At 41.7% G+C, this 18,273-nt stretch overlaps 1 protein-coding gene across 4 annotated transcripts in view; it reads right to left on the bottom strand.

Moving 5' to 3' along the window:
- The window catches only part of CACNA1C (calcium voltage-gated channel subunit alpha1 C), a 535,824-nt gene that overhangs the window by 109,623 nt on the left and 407,928 nt on the right, over window positions 1-18,273 (bottom strand). For all 4 annotated transcript variants that reach the window (XM_040345319.1, XM_040345321.1, XM_040345318.1 and 1 more), the window contains exons 27-29: window positions 15,868-16,069; window positions 10,693-10,851; window positions 9,948-10,058 (exon numbers count right to left, since the gene is read on the bottom strand). In XM_040345319.1, coding sequence (XP_040201253.1) covers window positions 9,948-10,058; window positions 10,693-10,851; window positions 15,868-16,069 — 472 coding nt within the window. The remainder of the gene's footprint in view (window positions 1-9,947; window positions 10,059-10,692; window positions 10,852-15,867; window positions 16,070-18,273) is intronic.

The raw sequence follows: 18,273 nt of genomic DNA, 5'->3' as shown, positions 1-18,273 counted from the left end.
TGCTCTATATACAATGTAAAAAAAGTTTTGCCTATAGTTCTACTTTTTTAAGTCTGTTTTAGGAGGAGATGAGAGGAGAGGTCAGTGTGTCCTGATGTCTGTGTATTAGGAGGAGAGGAGAGGGCAGTGTGTCCTGATATCTGTGTATTAGGAGGAGGAGAGGAGAGGTCAGTGTGTCCTGATGTCTGTGTATTAGGAGGAGAGGAGAGGTCAGTGTATGCTGATGTCTGTGTATTAGGAGGAGGAGAGGAGAGGTCAGTGTGCCCTGATGTCTGTGTATTAGGAGGAGAGGAGAGGTCAGTGTGTCCTGATGTCTGTGTATTAGGAGGAGGAGAGGTCAGTGTGCCCTGATGTCTGTGTATTAGGAGGAGAGGAGAGGTCAGTGTGTCCTGATGTCTGTGTATTAGGAGGAGGAGAGGTCAGTGTGCCCTGGTGTCTGTGTATTAGGAGGAGAGGAGAGGTCAGTGTGCCCTGGTGTCTGTGTATTAGGAGGAGAGGAGAGGTCAGTGTGCCCTGATGTCTGTGTATTAGGAGGAGAGGAGAGGTCAGTGTGTCCTGATATCTGTGTATTAGGAGGAGGAGAGGAGAGGTCAGTGTGCCCTGATGTCTGTGTATTAGGAGGAGAGGAGAGGTCAGTGTGTCCTGATGTCTGTGTATTAGGATGAGGAGAGGAGAGGAGAGGTCAGTGTATCCTGATGTCTGTGTATTAGGAGGAGAGGAGAGGTCAGTGTATCCTGATGTCTGTGTATTAGGAGGAGAGGAGAGGTCAGTGTATCCTGATGTCTGTGTATTAGGAGGAGAGGAGAGGTCAGTGTGTCCTGATGTCTGTGTATTAGGAGGAGAGGAGAGGTCAGTGTGTCCTGATGTCTGTGTATTAGGAGGAGAGGAGAGGTCAGTGTATCCTGATGTCTGTGTATTAGGAGAGGAGAGGTCACTGTGTCCTGATGTCTGTGTATTAGGAGAGGAGAGGAGAGGTCAGTGTGTCCTGATGTCTGTGTATTAGGAGGAGAGGAGAGGTCAGTGTGTCCTGATGTCTGTGTATTAGGAGAAGAGAGGTCAGTGTGTCCTGATGTCTGTGTATTAGGAGGAGGAGAGGTCAGTGTGTCCTGATGTCTGTGTATTAGGAGAAGAGAGGTCAGTGTGTCCTGATGTCTGTGTATTAGGAGAAGAGAGGTCAGTGTGTCCTGATGTCTGTGTATTAGGAGGAGGAGAGGTCAGTGTGTCCTGATGTATGTGTATTAGGAGAGGAGAGGTCAGTGTGTCCTGATGTCTGTGTATTAGGAGAGGAGAGATCAGTGTATCCTGATGTCTGTGTATTAGGAGGAGAGGAGAGGTCAGTGTGTCCTGATGTCTGTGTATTAGGAGGAGGAGAGGTCAGTGTGTCCTGATGTCTGTGTATTAGGAGGAGAGGAGAGATCAGTGTGTCCTGATGTCTGTGTATTAGGAGAGGAGAGGTCAGTGTATGCTGATGTCTGTGTATTAGGAGGAGAGGAGAGGTCAGTGTGTCCTGATGTCTGTGTATTAGGAGAAGAGAGGTCAGTGTGTCCTGATGTCTGTGTATTAGGAGAAGAGAGGTCAGTGTGTCCTGATGTCTGTGTATTAGGAGAAGAGAGGTCAGTGTGTCCTGATGTCTGTGTATTAGGAGGAGGAGAGGTCAGTGTGTCCTGATGTCTGTGTATTAGGAGGAGGAGAGGTCAGTGTGTCCTGATGTCTGTGTATTAGGAGAAGAGAGGTCAGTGTGTCCTGATGTCTGTGTATTAGGAGGAGGAGAGGTCAGTGTGTCCTGATGTCTGTGTATTAGGAGAGGAGAGGTCAGTGTGTCCTGATGTCTGTGTATTAGGAGGGGGATAAAAGAGGTCAGTGTGTCCTGGTGTACTATATTTGGGAAACAGAATGGAGGTTAGAGCAGAAGAAGAACTTGTCAGAGCCTAAAAAAAGGAGCAAAATTGTTAGTGGCAGCACAGGGGGGAGAGGTAGCTGGTCCAGCGAAAGGCACCCAGAGCTAAAAACAAGACCAACCTGCAAAAAAACTCCACAAGATACAAGTAAAACTATTCACTGAAACCCCCCCTATAGGGTACAGCATCTGGAGCTCCCTACAATAGCACATAGTTCAGCTTGGACTGTATTGCCTCCTTGTATCCAAATCTAACCAACTGGAGCTCAGCAATATCAAAGGTACAAATACTGATCCCTGCGGGGGGCATCATAGCCACATGTGAGCTTATCACATGAGTTTCACGCCTATGCAGGTTACAGATTGCATTTTCCAGGTGCATTTTGTTTTTGATCCATTGAAATCTATGGAACCAAAAACCAGAAAAAAGTCCCTGACCTTTCCATAAAATGCACAGATGTGAACTACATCCATAGGAAACCATGTTATATGGAGTGTAGTGTGCAACCTGCAAAACTGAAAATGTACTAAAAAATGCATAGGTGTGAACCAGGCCTTAGATCTGCTCTCACAGTTTTTGTCTCCTAGATTGTAACACAACAGAAACATTGTACTGCAAATAACATAAACACACAGTATGCTAAAATGGATACTCAGTTTAAAGTACTCTTACAATGTCATTTTAAATCTTCTACCATAGGTCCTTTTCGTTTTATGGAGGGGCAATGCTGGAAGTTGCATAGGGCTCCCAGTCAATGCGACACCGCCTTAAACTTAAAATCAAAAGTAAGACAATGGGGGTTATTTACGGAAGGCAAATCCACTTTGCACTACAAGTGCAAACTACATGTGCAACGTGCACTTTAAAAAATGTCCATTTTTATCAGATCTCACCCGATCCGATCTGCCATGGACAGATGGGGACGTATCGCCATCCGTCCGATTTTGGCAGGTTTGGGTCGGATGTCAGCAAACATGTCTTCGCTGACATCCGACGCTTCATAGGACTGCATGGAGCGGCGTTCAGGTCTGCCGTCAAAACTGAAAGGTGGACCCGAACGGTCCGATCGTGTGAAAGGGGCCTTACTGGACTCTTTGGTGCTCTCATATTTCTCACATTCTTTAGCAATCAATATGAGCTGTGAAATCGCTACGAGTGAAAGTTTCTTCGGATAGTTAGGTCAGCTTTAAATAGACTTAATTTACAAGGGTTGTCTGTTTTGAATGATTATATTGTGTGAATTTTCTTGGTGATCTTACAGTTTATACACACAAGATGATGTCAAGGAGAGGCTTTAGGGGACATTATTGGGTGGAAATTAGAGTGGGACAAAACTTTTGCCCACAATAAACATCAAATGAACAACCATCAAACGTCATACATCGGAATGTGTGAATTTTTGAAATGTTGTGTTTTACAATGAAATTTTAAAAGCATTGAGCCATGATTGGGAAACAATATTGAGTATTTATATACACAATATTTCCAAAAAATATGTGGACCTCCCTCCAAATGATGAAGTTCAGTTGTTTACAGTACAATATACTTATAAAGTAGAACTAAACCCTTGCAACAAATGAAAACATTTTGGGCACCCAGGAGCTTCTTGAAATTTTGTTCAAGTATGCACAGCATATTAGTGCATTTTGGCAGACTTACCTAACAAAGGCATAGTTAGAGTGATCAAATTAGTGGTTTGTAAAAACACTGGTAAAGGTGAATTCAGATTTGTTGGAATTATTTGCCTTTGTAGATCATACTTGTCCTGCATTATATTTTTAACATGGCCTTCACCAGATTTTAAGTTTAAGGCGGAAGTTTACACACACTTCTGAAACATGACAGATTGTGTGACCCCAGTAATGGATGACTGCTAGATGGGGTCACTAAGGTTCCTAGGTGGAAATATATGAGGATCATGTACAAATTTCACACCGTTGAGAGAGAGAGGTAAAAGTCCCAGGGTACAGACAGTGTGGGATAAACAGGACTAGAGGGACCAGAATGCATTGCTGCAAGGATAATTTGGATTAGAAAACTTCATACGTGTCCCAATGGTGACGTCATACTAAACTTTAGGCAAATATAAAAAAAACACTGGGCCAGATCCACAGCCAGGCGGCGCAGCGGAACGTAACCTATTTAGGTTACACCGCCGCAAATTTTCGGGGCAAAGTGCCCGATCCACAAAGCACTTACCTTGAAATTTGTGGCGGTGTATCCTAAATCCGTCTGGCGCAAGGTGGGCCAATTCAAATGGGGGGAGTCCCATTTAAATTAGGCGCGCTCCCACGCCGGACGTACTGCGCATGCTCCCGATGCTATTTTCCCGACGTGCTTTGCGTTACGTTACGTTGCGCCGAGTTTTGTGAAAAAAAATTTGACAGCGACGCGGGAAAGAAGGGTATACTTTTACATGGTGTACTAAGTTTACACTTTGTAAAAGCAGCCCTAATTTTGCGACGGCAAACTAACACTTACGGCGACTTAACGAAGGGAAAAAGCTTTGTGGATCTCCGTAAGTGCTAATTTGCATACCCGACGCTGGATTACGACGAGAAATGCCCCCAGCGGCGGCCGCGGTACTGCATCCTAAGATCCGACAGTGTAAAACTATTACACCTGTCAGATCTTCTGCCTATCTATGCGTAACTGATTCTGTGGATCAGTCGCATAGATAGAAACAGGGATACGACGGCGTATCAGCAGATACGCCGTCGTATCCCTTTTGTGGATCTGGCCCACTATTTTTAGTCCAGATTAAATTCCTTCAAGTAGATGTAAACCCATTCACTAAAATCTCATAGGAGCCTTGATATGCTAATATAATTTCAAAAGTCTACTAATTCTGGTAGCTGTAGTCCTGTTTGTGCACCTGTATCAGAGCTGAACAGGTGGAATTCTATCTTCTTCCTGCTGATCCAATCTTTACAATGAACCAATGGCTTGCATTATCAATGGTGTGCACCTATGAGTCCCAGAATGTCATTAAAGTGGAACTCTGTACAAAATGAAAAATGACATATAAGGCACAGTCTCTCACTAGTATTACCACATCAGTCCCTGGAGAGGGGACGCTATGATATTAGGCTATAATTGCACTATACACCAGTGGTTTTGTATGTGCATCTGGCTTATAGGGCATAAAGCAATGATTTTTATGGCTTCGCTCACTATCATCTTATAAAGGAATAATCCTTTTATTTTTCTTGATATGTGATAGGATGAGACGTGTGAATACCTTTTTTCTAAAAAGGCTTTGCTGCGTCCCCACTATAACATAGTTTTACTAACTGTTGATCCAGCCAGTAGACCCCTTTATTTTCCACTGCTTAAAACAAAAAAAACTTGAGGTGTATACCCAGCTTTAGCTTCAATTTCACTACAAACAGTATTGTCACTCTGTTACAGGAGGTGGGAAAGATAACAGATTTTCCACCAGGATCAGCAGGTTATGAAATTGTGTTACTGGAAAACAAGATCTGCTGTGTTAAAGTGGAACTTGTTTAAAATAATGTTCTTCAGCAAGGAACATATATTTCACATTAAAAATTATGCTACCAAAATTAGTGTGTGCTGTGGCCTACAGCATGTTTCCTTCTTGCTGGAAGCTGTCATTTTGCTGAAGCCCAGAGCCACTGAACAGCAGTAAATCATAAAGCGGAACTAAATCCATCAAGTTATCAGTTTCAAAAAACAGTTACTTTCCTGGAATGCCGGGATTGCTAACTGTTACATTGTGTCCTTAACCAAACTGTCTAAGGCTGGGCTCACACTTATGCAAATTGGTTGCAAGTTTACCGCATCCAATTTGCTTGACAGGAGACTGTGACCGGATTGCAATGGAGCTGGTTCACACATCTCTGGGGCGGCCGCGAAGCCCAGTGCCAGTTCCCGCATCGCATCTGCCTCACAGGCAGTTCACACTGCCCTCTGCGTACCGCTGCTGGTGTCAATACAAAGTTAATGACACCCCCAGATAGGTTTGCAGTGCGAACTGTAAATTCGGACAGGAATCAGATTGCATGGGTGTGAACCCCCATTCGATCTGATTCCAGTGATCGAAAAAAAAAGGTTCCTGCAGCATTTTTGTGCGAATACAATGTGAGTTCAGCCACACAAACTGTATGGCTGAATTTGCATTGCATAGACATTGCATGTGATCTGCACAGCAATGCGGTGCAAATCCCATGCGATGTCTATTAGGTGGATTCAGAAAGACCGCCTTAACTTTGCGGCGGCGTAGTGTATCGTGTTTACACTACGCCGCCGTAAGTTAGCGAGGCAAGTACGTGATTCACAAAGTACTTGCCTGCTAAGTTACGGCGGGGTAGCGTAAAACGGGCCGACGTAAGCGCGCCTAATTCAAATTCGGCTGAGGGGGCGTGTTTTATGTTAATGGAGGGTGACCTGACGTGATTGACGTATTTTAGGAACGGCGCATGCGCCGTCCGTGTACATATCCCAGTGTGCATTGCTGCAAAGTACGCCACACGGTCCTATTGGTTTCGACGTGGATGTAATTTACGTCCAGCCCTATTCACGGACGACTTACGCAAACAACTTAACATTTTCAAATTTCGACGCAGGAACGACGGCCATACTTAACATTACTATTCCAGCTATTTGATGGAATAACTTTAGGCCTGAAAATGCTTTATGTAAACGGCGTATCTTTACTGCGTCGGGCAAGCGTACGTTCGTGAATCGGCGTAACTACTCATTTACATATTCTAGGCCGACCGCAATGGAAGCACCACTTAGCGGTCAGCCTAAAAATTACACTTTAGGATACGACGGTGTAAGACACTTACGCCGCTCGTATCTGAGCCTAATTTAAGCGTATCTGGTTACGTCGGCGCACATTCAGACTTAGGCCGGCGTATCTACTGATACGCCGGCCTAAGTCTTTTTGAATCCACCTATATGTTCGAAATAGTGTGAACCCAGGCTTAAACGTGGAGATGGTGGCACCAGAAACCCTGCTATGAGCCGGGTCTGCACACAGTGTGAACCCAGCCTAACTGTCAATTGTCTGGTGTCATAACTGGTCACATGTGCAGAACCATGGCAGTTGCAGATCAAACTGAAGCAGCTTCCTTGGCTGTAAAGGATAATAGGGTTTAATTACGCTTTAAGGCTGTCAGCAGATCGGCCTCTACAAACTCAGCAGGGCCTAAAAATGCCTAAAATGGGAGATAATCTGAGCATGTGCAGAGCAGGGTGGGACAGTGTATTACTAGATTTTAAACAGTATGGACACCTATTTTTAATGTTTTACATAGATATACATGCAAAAGGGGTCAGCCTTAAGTTATCTAGCAGGGCTTCATTTTCTGATTGAATTTCCACTTTAATACTAATGACAGACTGCATCATATTGGTATTTTTTTATTTTGCAAAGTTCCACTCTATAAGCTCACAGCACTGGACAGACACAATTCTTCCAAACCTTGTATACGAAGTGAACAAAACTGCAATTATTTCCGAGAGAGCTGCTAAAAAAATGAGTCCACCCAAAGCTTCCATTTTATTTACAGGCTGATGCAGCGTAGCCTTCCATTTATTATATGTAAGATTTCCCAAGTCGACCCAATAAACTTACAATTATGAAGCCTCGTACACACGACCGAGGAACTCGACGGGCGAAACACATCGTTTTGCTCGTCGAGTTCCTTGTTAGGCTGTCGAGGAACTCGACAAGCCAATTTTCTCCATCCCCGTCGAGGAAAGAGAGAACATGCTCTCTTTTTGGCTCGTCGAGTTCCTCGACAGTTTCCTCGTCGAAAAATGTACACACGACCGGTCTTGTGTATGAGGCCTGATGCAGTCTCACTCTCCCTTCTAGATTTCTCTTTTAAGTTTACATTTCAGGGAATGCAACATGTCAAATGAGACTCTGTGGCACAGCTGAGCTGAGAACTCATAAGAGTTATAAGAACTTAGGAGATGATTAAGGGGTCTTTTATAAAATGCCTAGATGTGCAGTGGGAAGGTTTTCTTTAGCAAGCCGTTATAAATAGGCCTCCTCGTCTCTAAATATCCATCTGTGAATAAAATATCAGTTTTGGGTGGACAGGTCATTTGAAAATTTATGATAAAGCTGAACTCCTGGATAAGCAAATACTGTCTAAATACAAGAGTGATGTGCATTCTTACTTGAATCTTGGTGTACTTTGTATATTTCTTCCAGATATGTGCGTTAATCCAGTATGAAACTTTATCTCTCTGCAGGAGCTTTCTGTAATAAAGACCGGTCACTGCTGGTCTCTCTTTGTGCAGGGTGACTGGTCTTGTCTCCGCCCCCTCTCCTAGTTTTCTGCAGACAGCCTAAAATGGGTGGGGCCTGCTGGGTCCCTTCTAAAGCTCTGCTCTCTGCACAAGCTATGTAAAGCACAGTGATGGGGTCACTGATGCTCTTAAAAGATAATATCTGTGTTTGAAAAAGAATTTGATGCACACAAAGTGGATTTATATCCTTTGTTGCTATGGAGGAATAAATATATATAAATGAGCAATTTTGTGCCTGGAGTTCAGCTTTGAACATTAGAGAAATATCTTTAAATATTACCCAAATTACAGGCTAGTAATTGTAATTGTTATCGTTAATACTCAAAAGGATCAGCAAATTGGAACTGACGGAGGGATTGGACCTCTTTTAGGTTTTAATACCGGGGAAATTATGCTTGCTTCCCATTATGCCATTGGGAGGGGGAGTAGGGAAATCTCCTCAACAGAGGCACAGAACACAAAAAAATATATAATTTTATAGAAGGTTGGGGAACCCCTGGCAGGCTTTTATTAGGGCCGAAACACACTTTTGCACACATTCATTTAAGATAGTAACACAGCACACATTACATGTGTTAGCACATTGTAGAGCCATTCATGTTAAATAGCACCCCAGCGCACTAAGGCAAAGCAGCACTGACATATATTGCAGCACACCACAACCAATAACGTGTGACACAATAAAAGTTAACAAGCATGTGTCAAGGACTCACAAAGTGCTTGTCAGTGTGTGCACTGAATGCACACCCTTGTGTGCGTTGTGAACGTGTGCTGCAATGCATTGTTTAATTGCTTTTTTTTTTTTCTTATGAAACACATTCCTACTTTTTTCAGTGCATACCAATGCAGTATGATGGTGTGAACTGAAACCATAGGACATAAAATTGTATTGTTCTTGCATTAGGCAATACTGCTGGTGTGAACAAGCCCTAACTTAAAGTACAGGAATGGACAAATGTGAATGGCCCTTACTGTTTATGTCCAGATTTTGGAAATTTACCCCCACTTCCTTTTGTACCAACAGGATAGAATGTGGGGGGGAAATCTCTCCAACACAGAAACACAATAATACTCCTTTTTTTGATGGGGAAGAGTAGAATCCCTGGCAGGCTTTATTTGCTATGTACTGTACATCCTCATTAGGAACATTTTCCCTCACTTCTGAACAGCTGTCACAGGGGACAGGAAGTGAGGGGAAATCTCTGCAGCAATGAAAACTTGAAAAGGGTTCTATCTGAAACCAGTTCTACCTTTACCAGCTGTTATTAAATATGTCTCGAAATAAGTGGTGCTAGAGGGGAGTATAAAATCTCAGGGAAATTGCTGAAGGGTTAATACATTTATGGGATTTTAAGCAAAGAAAAAAACAGCATATCCTAAATACATTCCGGACTGTGTTTGGGTTGCTGGATAGACATTTGTCAAGACAGACACAACCAAGGCTTCCACAGCACCAGAGGCATCTGCTGCCCAATACCTGGAAGTCCTGCTAATTCCAGGGCAGAACACATTGCTGCAAGATCATGGACAGTAACATGCCCTTTAACTAGTGCATCTTTAATGAATAGGGCACCAGCTGCCTTTGCCACTGGATGGAACCTTCAGCTGTGATTGATAATTACCATCTTGACAGGTCCTCTTTAGTAAGGAAATGTCTTGTACATAAAGCCCCCTCAGAAAAGCAAAGCTGGCATTATAAAGAAATATAAAAAAACTGAATCCCCAAATTGCAGATGCCCACAGCCATTTAGTACCTACCTTTGGCTTAAAAGCAATGAGTTTCAGGATCATCTCCACTGTAAACAAGCCGGTGAACAGCATATTGAGGATGTTCATGGCTTCCTTGAAGGAACAGCTCTGCCCATAGTGCTAATCATAAAAGACAAAAAAGGTTTTAGTCACGGTCAGTGCCATGCTCCCACACTACTCTGAGATTTACAGTCAGACCTTCATGACGTGGACCTACGGAAGGTTCATCACTATACCTGTTTATACCCTATTTTATATTCTGCTTTTGTCTGGATGGTGCATTTCACCTAGGGCTAAGGATCAATGAAATTAGGATTTTTTGCTGCAATTAAATTTTGTCAAGATTTCACCATACAGTAAAAGGAAAGCATAATAAAGATTTTTTTTTAGTTTGAGAGTACCTTAAGGGCTTCACACCAACGCTCATGTGTTAGATTGCACGTAATGCCCATGCCCTGGTATTTTGTGCACACGTTACTGTGGATTTTTTTGCATATTTATTTTTATTTTTAAGTTATGGTTTTACTAAGCACTGCATAGTACTGTGACGCATTACAGTGTGTTGAAAAAAAAGCTGTGCACAAAAATGCAACATGTCCTTTTCTTTTTTTCAGCATACTGTAGCTGTGTTCGTTGTTTAACCTGTTGTTTTTTTGTTTTTGTGGTCTGGTAGTTTCAAGAGTCCAGTAAACCCCAGGCATATGGAATAAAGGCCCTCACCTTTTTTTCAGGGACGGTCAAGGGTTGAACTTACCTGCATGGCCAGGCAGATGGTGTTGAGGAGGATCAGCACGAACATGAGGTACTCAAAATAGGTAGAGTTGACAACGTACCACACTTTGTATTGGTACTGATTCTTAGGGATGTACCTGCGCAAGGGCCGGGCCTTCAAGGCGTACTCCACACACTGTCGCTGCAGGAACAGACAGGGGAAATCTATCAGTTAGAATATTATTCAAGACCATCGGGAGCCATAAAATATTCTGATATTTAAAAGCTAAAAGCTTAACTTCAAACAGGTGAAAAAACAGCAAATACATTTCTTTGAATTTATTTATTGGTCTACTCAACAGGATCTGAAGCTAACCTCACTACTCAAATGACCCTACCACTGCGCCAAGACTAAATTAACATCTACTAAAGCTGCCACTTTTAATTAATATGGAATAAAAGTCAGCAAATCTACCACAATCTAGATAGTAGAGGTAAATAGTGGCACTGGCACCTATTGATGCACTAAAAAAAAAGACAGTGATGGAAAGGTGAAAATGTCGGTAATCAAAGTCCAATGTAAATAGGTCCACAATTGGAACAGCATAACAGTGAATTTTTTATTTTTATTTAAATAAAAAAAAAATTATTTAACCCCCCTGGCGGTATCCCCGAGCGTGACTCGGGGTTGATTTTTTCTACCAAAATCGGTAACCCCGAGTCACGCTCGGGGTAGATATGCAGAGCCTGCAGCGTGCGCTGGCTTACCTTGTCCTGGATCCAGCGATGTCACCGCGCTGTGTGAGCGAGCGGGACCTCGCTCGTTTCACACAGCGTCCTCCTGTGCCGCCGATCTCCGTTCCCTGCGACGTTACGACGCACGGGAGCGGAGATCGGCGCCAAATTCAAAAAAGTAAACAAACACAATACATACAGTATACTGTAATCTTATAGATTACAGTACTGTATGTAAAAAAAACACCCCCCCCTTGTCCCTAGTGGTCTGCCCAGTGTCCTACATGTCATTTTATATAATAAAAACCTTTTTTTCTGCCTGAAAACTGTAGATTGTCCATAGCAACCAAAAGTGTCTTTTTATGTCAAAAATGGTTTTAGAGCAGCTAGAAAACAGCGATAATAAATTGCAGAATTGTGCGATAGCGAAATTACGGGGAAATTCGTCATAAAAAAAAAAAAAAATAATGACAGCGACAATTCTGCAACTGAGCAAATTTCAGTGATTTTGAGTTGATTACATTATTGAATAATTTTTATTTTAATTATATTATTACTTGCTATAATTATTTATAATTATTTATTATATTATAATTTAAAATGTTGTTTTTAAAAAAATGTCATACCCGGGATGCCTATTAGATTCTTGTTTGGTCAGATTTAAGTGAGTTATTCCTAAAAATCACAGGCCTACAGTATAAAACGCCAAATTTCCTTGCAAATAATTGTACCGCTTTCAGCATGTTTTTTCAGAAAGAATCATACCGCCAGGGAGGTTAAATAAAAAAAAATGTATTACATTTATTTTAATAAAATGCTTTTGGAGTAAAAATCGTTTTCTATTTAAGATACCTTAATAATTTAGTTTATTCAGCATAAAATGGAGCTTAGTTATGTAGAATGAGGCTGTATATTCTGCAATATTAAAATGTTTGGTAAATTCATTCAATGAATCCAAGCTCTGCAAGCTGAGATGACATGCACTGTATTGATGCATTCACACAATTTCACAGTAACCATGAGATAAAAACAAAGTTCAGGAATATTCCTTTTAGCCCATTGTTTTGCAAATCTATGTACACTAGAAACTGTATGATTGAAGCGGTTCTGATATCGCTGTTTTACTAACCTGACAGCTTATTATTCTAAATAGGAAACTTTTATTTTGTTTGCAAATATTAAAGATTCTAACTACCAGAAAGAATAAGTCCTTACATTTAAAGAGCACCTGTCATTTCAGATCAATCATGGCAGCGCCATGTTGTCTGGTTAGGAGATCGACATTGGTGGGGTGAGACACAGAACTGTTGCCTTGGGACGGCCGCAGTCATGATATGTTTGATACTCTGCACCCAATGCGAGTTATAGTTTTATTACATGTGAGTGCAATTACCTGTGGATTTATTTTATGTTTTTGTAATAAATTTATCAGACGTTATTTGCACTATTGGAGTATTCTTTTTATCTTATATACGAGAGTCTTTCATCACCCCATGAGATTGGAGAAGTTGGGATTTCCCACAACCCTGAGGAGTAACATGCCTGATTGCCAAACCTGAGAGTGTGAGGCAATTATTGTTTTTTTTTCATTAAAGATTTTATTGATAGTAACAAATGTACTGTATACAGGTATACAGTTTCCAATGTTAGGATCACAAATTAAGCAGAGACAACATATTTCGTAAAATGTCAATAAACTTAAACTATGTACCATGCAAGGACTGCTTGGTCTTTCAGAGGCAATTAATGTTGGTGAGTGTACATCGTTTGTGGGGAGCGGTGACACGTGGTGTGGAGTGGATATCTTTCATCTGTTCATTGTGGACTTATTTCATTGCAATTTGATTAATGACATTTGCACGTTTTCATCACTGTTTTTTTTACTGGATCAATAGGTGCCAGCGCCACTATTTACCTCTACTATCTAGATTGTGGCAGATTTGCTGGATTTTATTTATTAAAAAACAAAAAGCACAGTAATTTCATAACCATGTTGTATACAAAGAGTTTACATGTAAAGCGATAAATGCCAAGTTGCAAAAAAAGCACAGTATGTATAAATACCTATTCTAAATGTACTTATTTTTTAAAGTGGAACTCCAACCAATCATAAAACTCTAAAAAGGGTTCTAATCCATTCCTATCCAATCCAAAGCCAACAACTAATATTTTGGCTGGAATTCCAGTTGAAAAAAAAAACTGTATTTAGTGCACACAGTTAGTATGATTATCTGAATTTGTTTTACATCACCTTTTTGTAATCACCTACAGAGCAGACCTATTGGTGAAGGGAGGATAAACAGCAGCCAGTCAGTCCCTGTGGCAGTGCACAGTACTATCAGTCTACCACTGTGAATATGCTTACAGGAGGGGAGAGCACTGGGGGGGGGGGGGGGGGTGACTCATCAGTGTGCTGCTTCTTATTTGTCCAATCAGCAGGCTGGGGAAGTGTCCTGGACTAATCTATACTGCTCAACTGCAGCATGGCTGTGCTCTCTGGTCAGATCACAAGACTGGTTAAGTGCAATAACAAATAATTTGCTAAGTAAGGCCCCTTTCACATGGGGCGGATCGCTCCGTTGATCCCCGCTGAGCCAGCGGATGACAGGGTGGTACCGCCCTGTCTTTTCTCCGCTCTCCCCTATGGGGGGATCGGATGAACACGGACCGTCTGTCCGTGTTCACCCGATCCGATCCGCCAGACAGATGGAAAAGTAGGTTTTTCCTCCGTCACACTTTGGCGGATCGGAGCGGGTCGGATGTCAGCGGGCATGTCACCGCTGACATCCGCGGCTCCATAGATGAGCACGGAGCGCCTGTTCAGGTCCGCCTAAAAAACTGGCAGGGGGACCTGAACGGGCCGCCCGCGTGAAAGAGCCCTAAGGCTGTTCATGTATATGTACTAGCTACTTACCTGGAGTTCAGCTAAAGATCTAAAGCCAAAACTTAATTTGTTTAATAGTGTAGGGAGTTATGAGGGAGTTTTTTTGCTATGGGCTTTTGCACACAGGCGGCTGAGATCATTCAACATAATTGCAGCCCAGGTGTAGTGTACAGGCTGTGTGCTGCTGTACCAGTATATATTGTGGTGCGAACATAAACATGAGTACAGAGTAAGGCCTGGTTCACACCTAAGGCCTGGTTCACACGTTTTCAGTTTTGCAGAAACACACTACAGTCCATTTAACATGGTTTCTTATGGTTCACGTTCACATCTATGCCTTTTATGGAAAGGAACAGGGACTTTTTTCTGCTTTTTGGTTCCATAGACTTCAATGGATCAAAAGCGTGTATTGAAAAATGCACCTGTAATATGCAAACTGCAACCTGCATAGGTGTGAAACAGGACTAAAGGCCTATTAAAACAAAATAGAAAACTATTTTCTGCATACCTCTGTACGCCGTATACTGCACCTGGGCTGTCTAGGCGGAAATAGGCCGGTAATTACTTTGAACAGGCTCACCCTGTGTGTAAAAGCCCTATCTGTGTTCCGCAAGGAGGATTTTCCTTCACTTCCTGTCCTGTAGAGAAAACAGGAAGTGAGCGTTAATCTCTCCAAAGTCAGGGGAAATGCCCTCTTAAAATGAGAATGTCGGATGTCCTTTTTTTTGCATACTAGTCTCATATAGAAAATTAAGAGGCTAAAGAAAATTACGAAAATTCCTCTATGACAGAATACAACTTTGGAAGTGATGTAATGCGTTGTATTGTAATGTAATGTATTCTTTTGTTTCTGAGCATGCGTGGTCTTGGTCTTCTGATTTTTTTCAGACAAATACTGTACCGATTAAATGAAAATTGTTCGTTCTGGTATCATATGAATTTTTTTTTTGTGTGTTTGTCCTAATATGTACTAATCAGATTATTAGTACAGATTATTAGATTATCGTACGTTTGCTTCGAAAGTGGTATTTTTCAGCCGTTTTTCTGAATGTGTGTTCTAGGCATTAGCTGTCTCTGTAGAAAGTATTGCCATTGGAAGATTTCCCCTCTATTCCTGCTCTGGTGACAATTCAAAATTTAGCATTATCTCATCACATTTCAGTTAGAGAGGGTAAATTTCCCTAACAGTCACACAGATAGCAATCAAAACCTGGCAGAGTTTCTAACTCTTCCACGCTCCAACCAAAACAAACATAAAAAAGTTTTGACTTTTTAATACAAAAAAGCAAACAGGTGCAGTTGGGACAGACTGCCATGGACTGCATTCCCTTATGTGAGAAGCATTATTTCAAATGTCTTCTAATATGCAGTCAGTGCCAGAGCAAAATCTTTTAGATCCCAAGGCAAAAAAAGGCCAGAGTGTGCCCCTTCCCCCCAATCATAAGCTGTTCAGTACTTCAGCAGCATAGATTGCAGGTCTTGCACTTTTTTGCACCTCTTCTATCTACCCCTCAGCCCCACTCTGTATTCAGGCTACTAAAGGTCATTAAAGTCAACTTCAACTGCACTTTCTATCAGGGTCAGTGCCCATCCCCTTACCTGGTTCTTGTCAAGCTCACAGTTCTTGTATTCCTGCTCTCCTTGCTCCTGGAAGGTCACAATGACGAAACCAACGAAGATGTTCATCATGAAGAAGGCGATAATGATGATGTAGATGATGAAGAAGATTGAGATCTCCACACGGTGGTTGTAGACGGGGCCAATATCCTCTGTGTGAGAGTCAATGGCTCTGTATAGCAGCCTGGAGTGAAGGAAAAGACATGAGACGGTTGTTATCATAGCTCCGCCTCCTGCTTAGTAATAAAGTGGAAGTTCGGTCTAAAATTAAAATCTCAAAATATTGCAGCCACAATCTATATTTTCTGAAGCCGCTCCAGTCCGGTCTCCAGCGAAGGAAGCTCTGTGCAGTAGACACCCAACAATGGCTGGGAAATGACATCACCCATAGTGTTACTATGGGGCTTCGGTTGTGGGCTGCCTCTTCTGCACCCGCCTACACAGAGAAGCCGCTGCTGACAGCTCAGTGTGGGACCAGAACGGCTTCAAAAAAGGTATATATAGCGATTTTTGATTTAGGTCCCTTTCACACTGGGGTGGTGGCTGCGTCAGTGGCAAAACGGCAATATTTTTAGCGGGCGGTACCGTCAATTTTGCAGCGCTATTTGCCCACTAGCGGGGCACTTTTTACCCCGCCCGCTAGCAGCCGAGAAAGGGTTAAAACTACCTGCAAAGCGCCGCTGCAGCAGCGATTTGCCGGGCAGTATAGCCGCAGGACTTTTTTTAACATCCTGCTAGCGCACCGCTCTAGTGTGAAACCCCTTTGGGGCTTTCACACTGGAGAGACAGCAGCGGCTCTTCCAGGGCGCTTTGCAGGCCCTTTTTTTCCGTTATATCGCCTGCAAAGCGCCTCAGTGTGAAAGGGGCCTTAGAGACTTTAGTTTTGGGCTGAACTAATACTTTAGGAGCAGCCTAGGGTGACAGCGCTACACCTCCATAGATAGAGTACAGCGAGTAAGCATTGTCACCTTAGGATAGAAAGCATGTTACTGACAGGATCAACAGGTAAACAAAAAGGGAAAAAAAGCCTGCTGAAAAAGAAAACAAATGCGCATCGGACGGGTAAGCTGCAATATATAATATTTTTGTTTCTGGGTTTAGATACACTTTACATTTCTAATTTTTATGTCTACTGGCCTTTAAAAAAATACTTATAGATGAAAAAAAAAAAACGTCACTTAGGATGAACCATTTAGCAGACTCTGACGCAGTCTTGTCTTTAATTGAAACAGATGTTTATTGGACGGATCAACCTAATTGGTTATCTGCGCCTGTGCCAAAAATCTTGAGACGACGCAAAACCCATCTGCTGATTTTTTTTTTTCTTCCACTGGAATTTAATTTGGCAGGGCCCAAAAAATAAAATAGAAAGCTGCAATGAATTCCAATTAAACAATGGTATTACGTGGGAAGTCATTAGACCCTGTTTCGGGATATGTAATAACTATAATAAATTAAATATAATAAAAAAATACCTTTTTTTAAAAAGATAATTGACTATTTATATTAATGCTTGTCAAAAAAGCACTTCCCACACACAAGCTAATAATATGTCAGTGCACATCAATCAAATAGTCATATTACGTGTGAAATACATCATTCTATAGATCCTTAAAAGACTTTGGTTGCAGAAAGACTGTTACCAATACTACTATATCTATCTATATATAGATAGATATTTTTATATATATATATATATATATATATATATATATATCAGATTATATATTTTTTTTATGTCAGGCTTTTTTGTTACCATCAGTTAGGTTTCCCCTTACTTCCTGTGCCACTGACACCCTGTTCTACCTCCTATATACACAGGATAAAAATCAATTACAGGATAGGTTACTAAGTAACTGCATTGAGTGCAGTGAACCATTCAGAGCTGAGGTGTTTAGTAACTAAGCTACACTACTAAGCAGGTAGTAGAGCTTGAATATATAATTAACAATTATGCCTCTCCCCAAGTACATATAGTATATAAGTACAAATTATACACAGGGACATAAGATTGGGAATAGTTGTAATTGAGGAAATCTCACTTCCTGTCTCAGTGATCACATAGTAAGTAAGGGGAATGTACCTTACACTTACAGGAATACTAGCAGAAATCAGAATATGGCAGATGATCTAACCCACGTCTAAAATAACTACCACTACTAAAATATATTGCTAATATTTTCATTTGTGTCACTGCTGGAGAATATCAGATCACATGTCACATCTTGTCACACTGGGTGTCACTGGAGCTGGAAAAAGGGGGAAAACTCTCTATATGGGACCAAAAAAGGCAATTAAAACCAGACAGTGGCTCTAATTCTTTGAAAAATAAAAAAGGAATTAGCTAAAGAAGGTCTTTAAAAGGAAATCTGACTCAGAGCAGAAGAC

This window comes from Rana temporaria, chromosome 3, assembly GCF_905171775.1.
Source record: "Rana temporaria chromosome 3, aRanTem1.1, whole genome shotgun sequence".
NCBI lineage: Eukaryota > Metazoa > Chordata > Amphibia > Anura > Ranidae > Rana > Rana temporaria.
The sequence above is the reverse complement of the archived record's forward strand: the minus strand, read 5'-3'. Positions and strand labels throughout refer to the sequence as shown.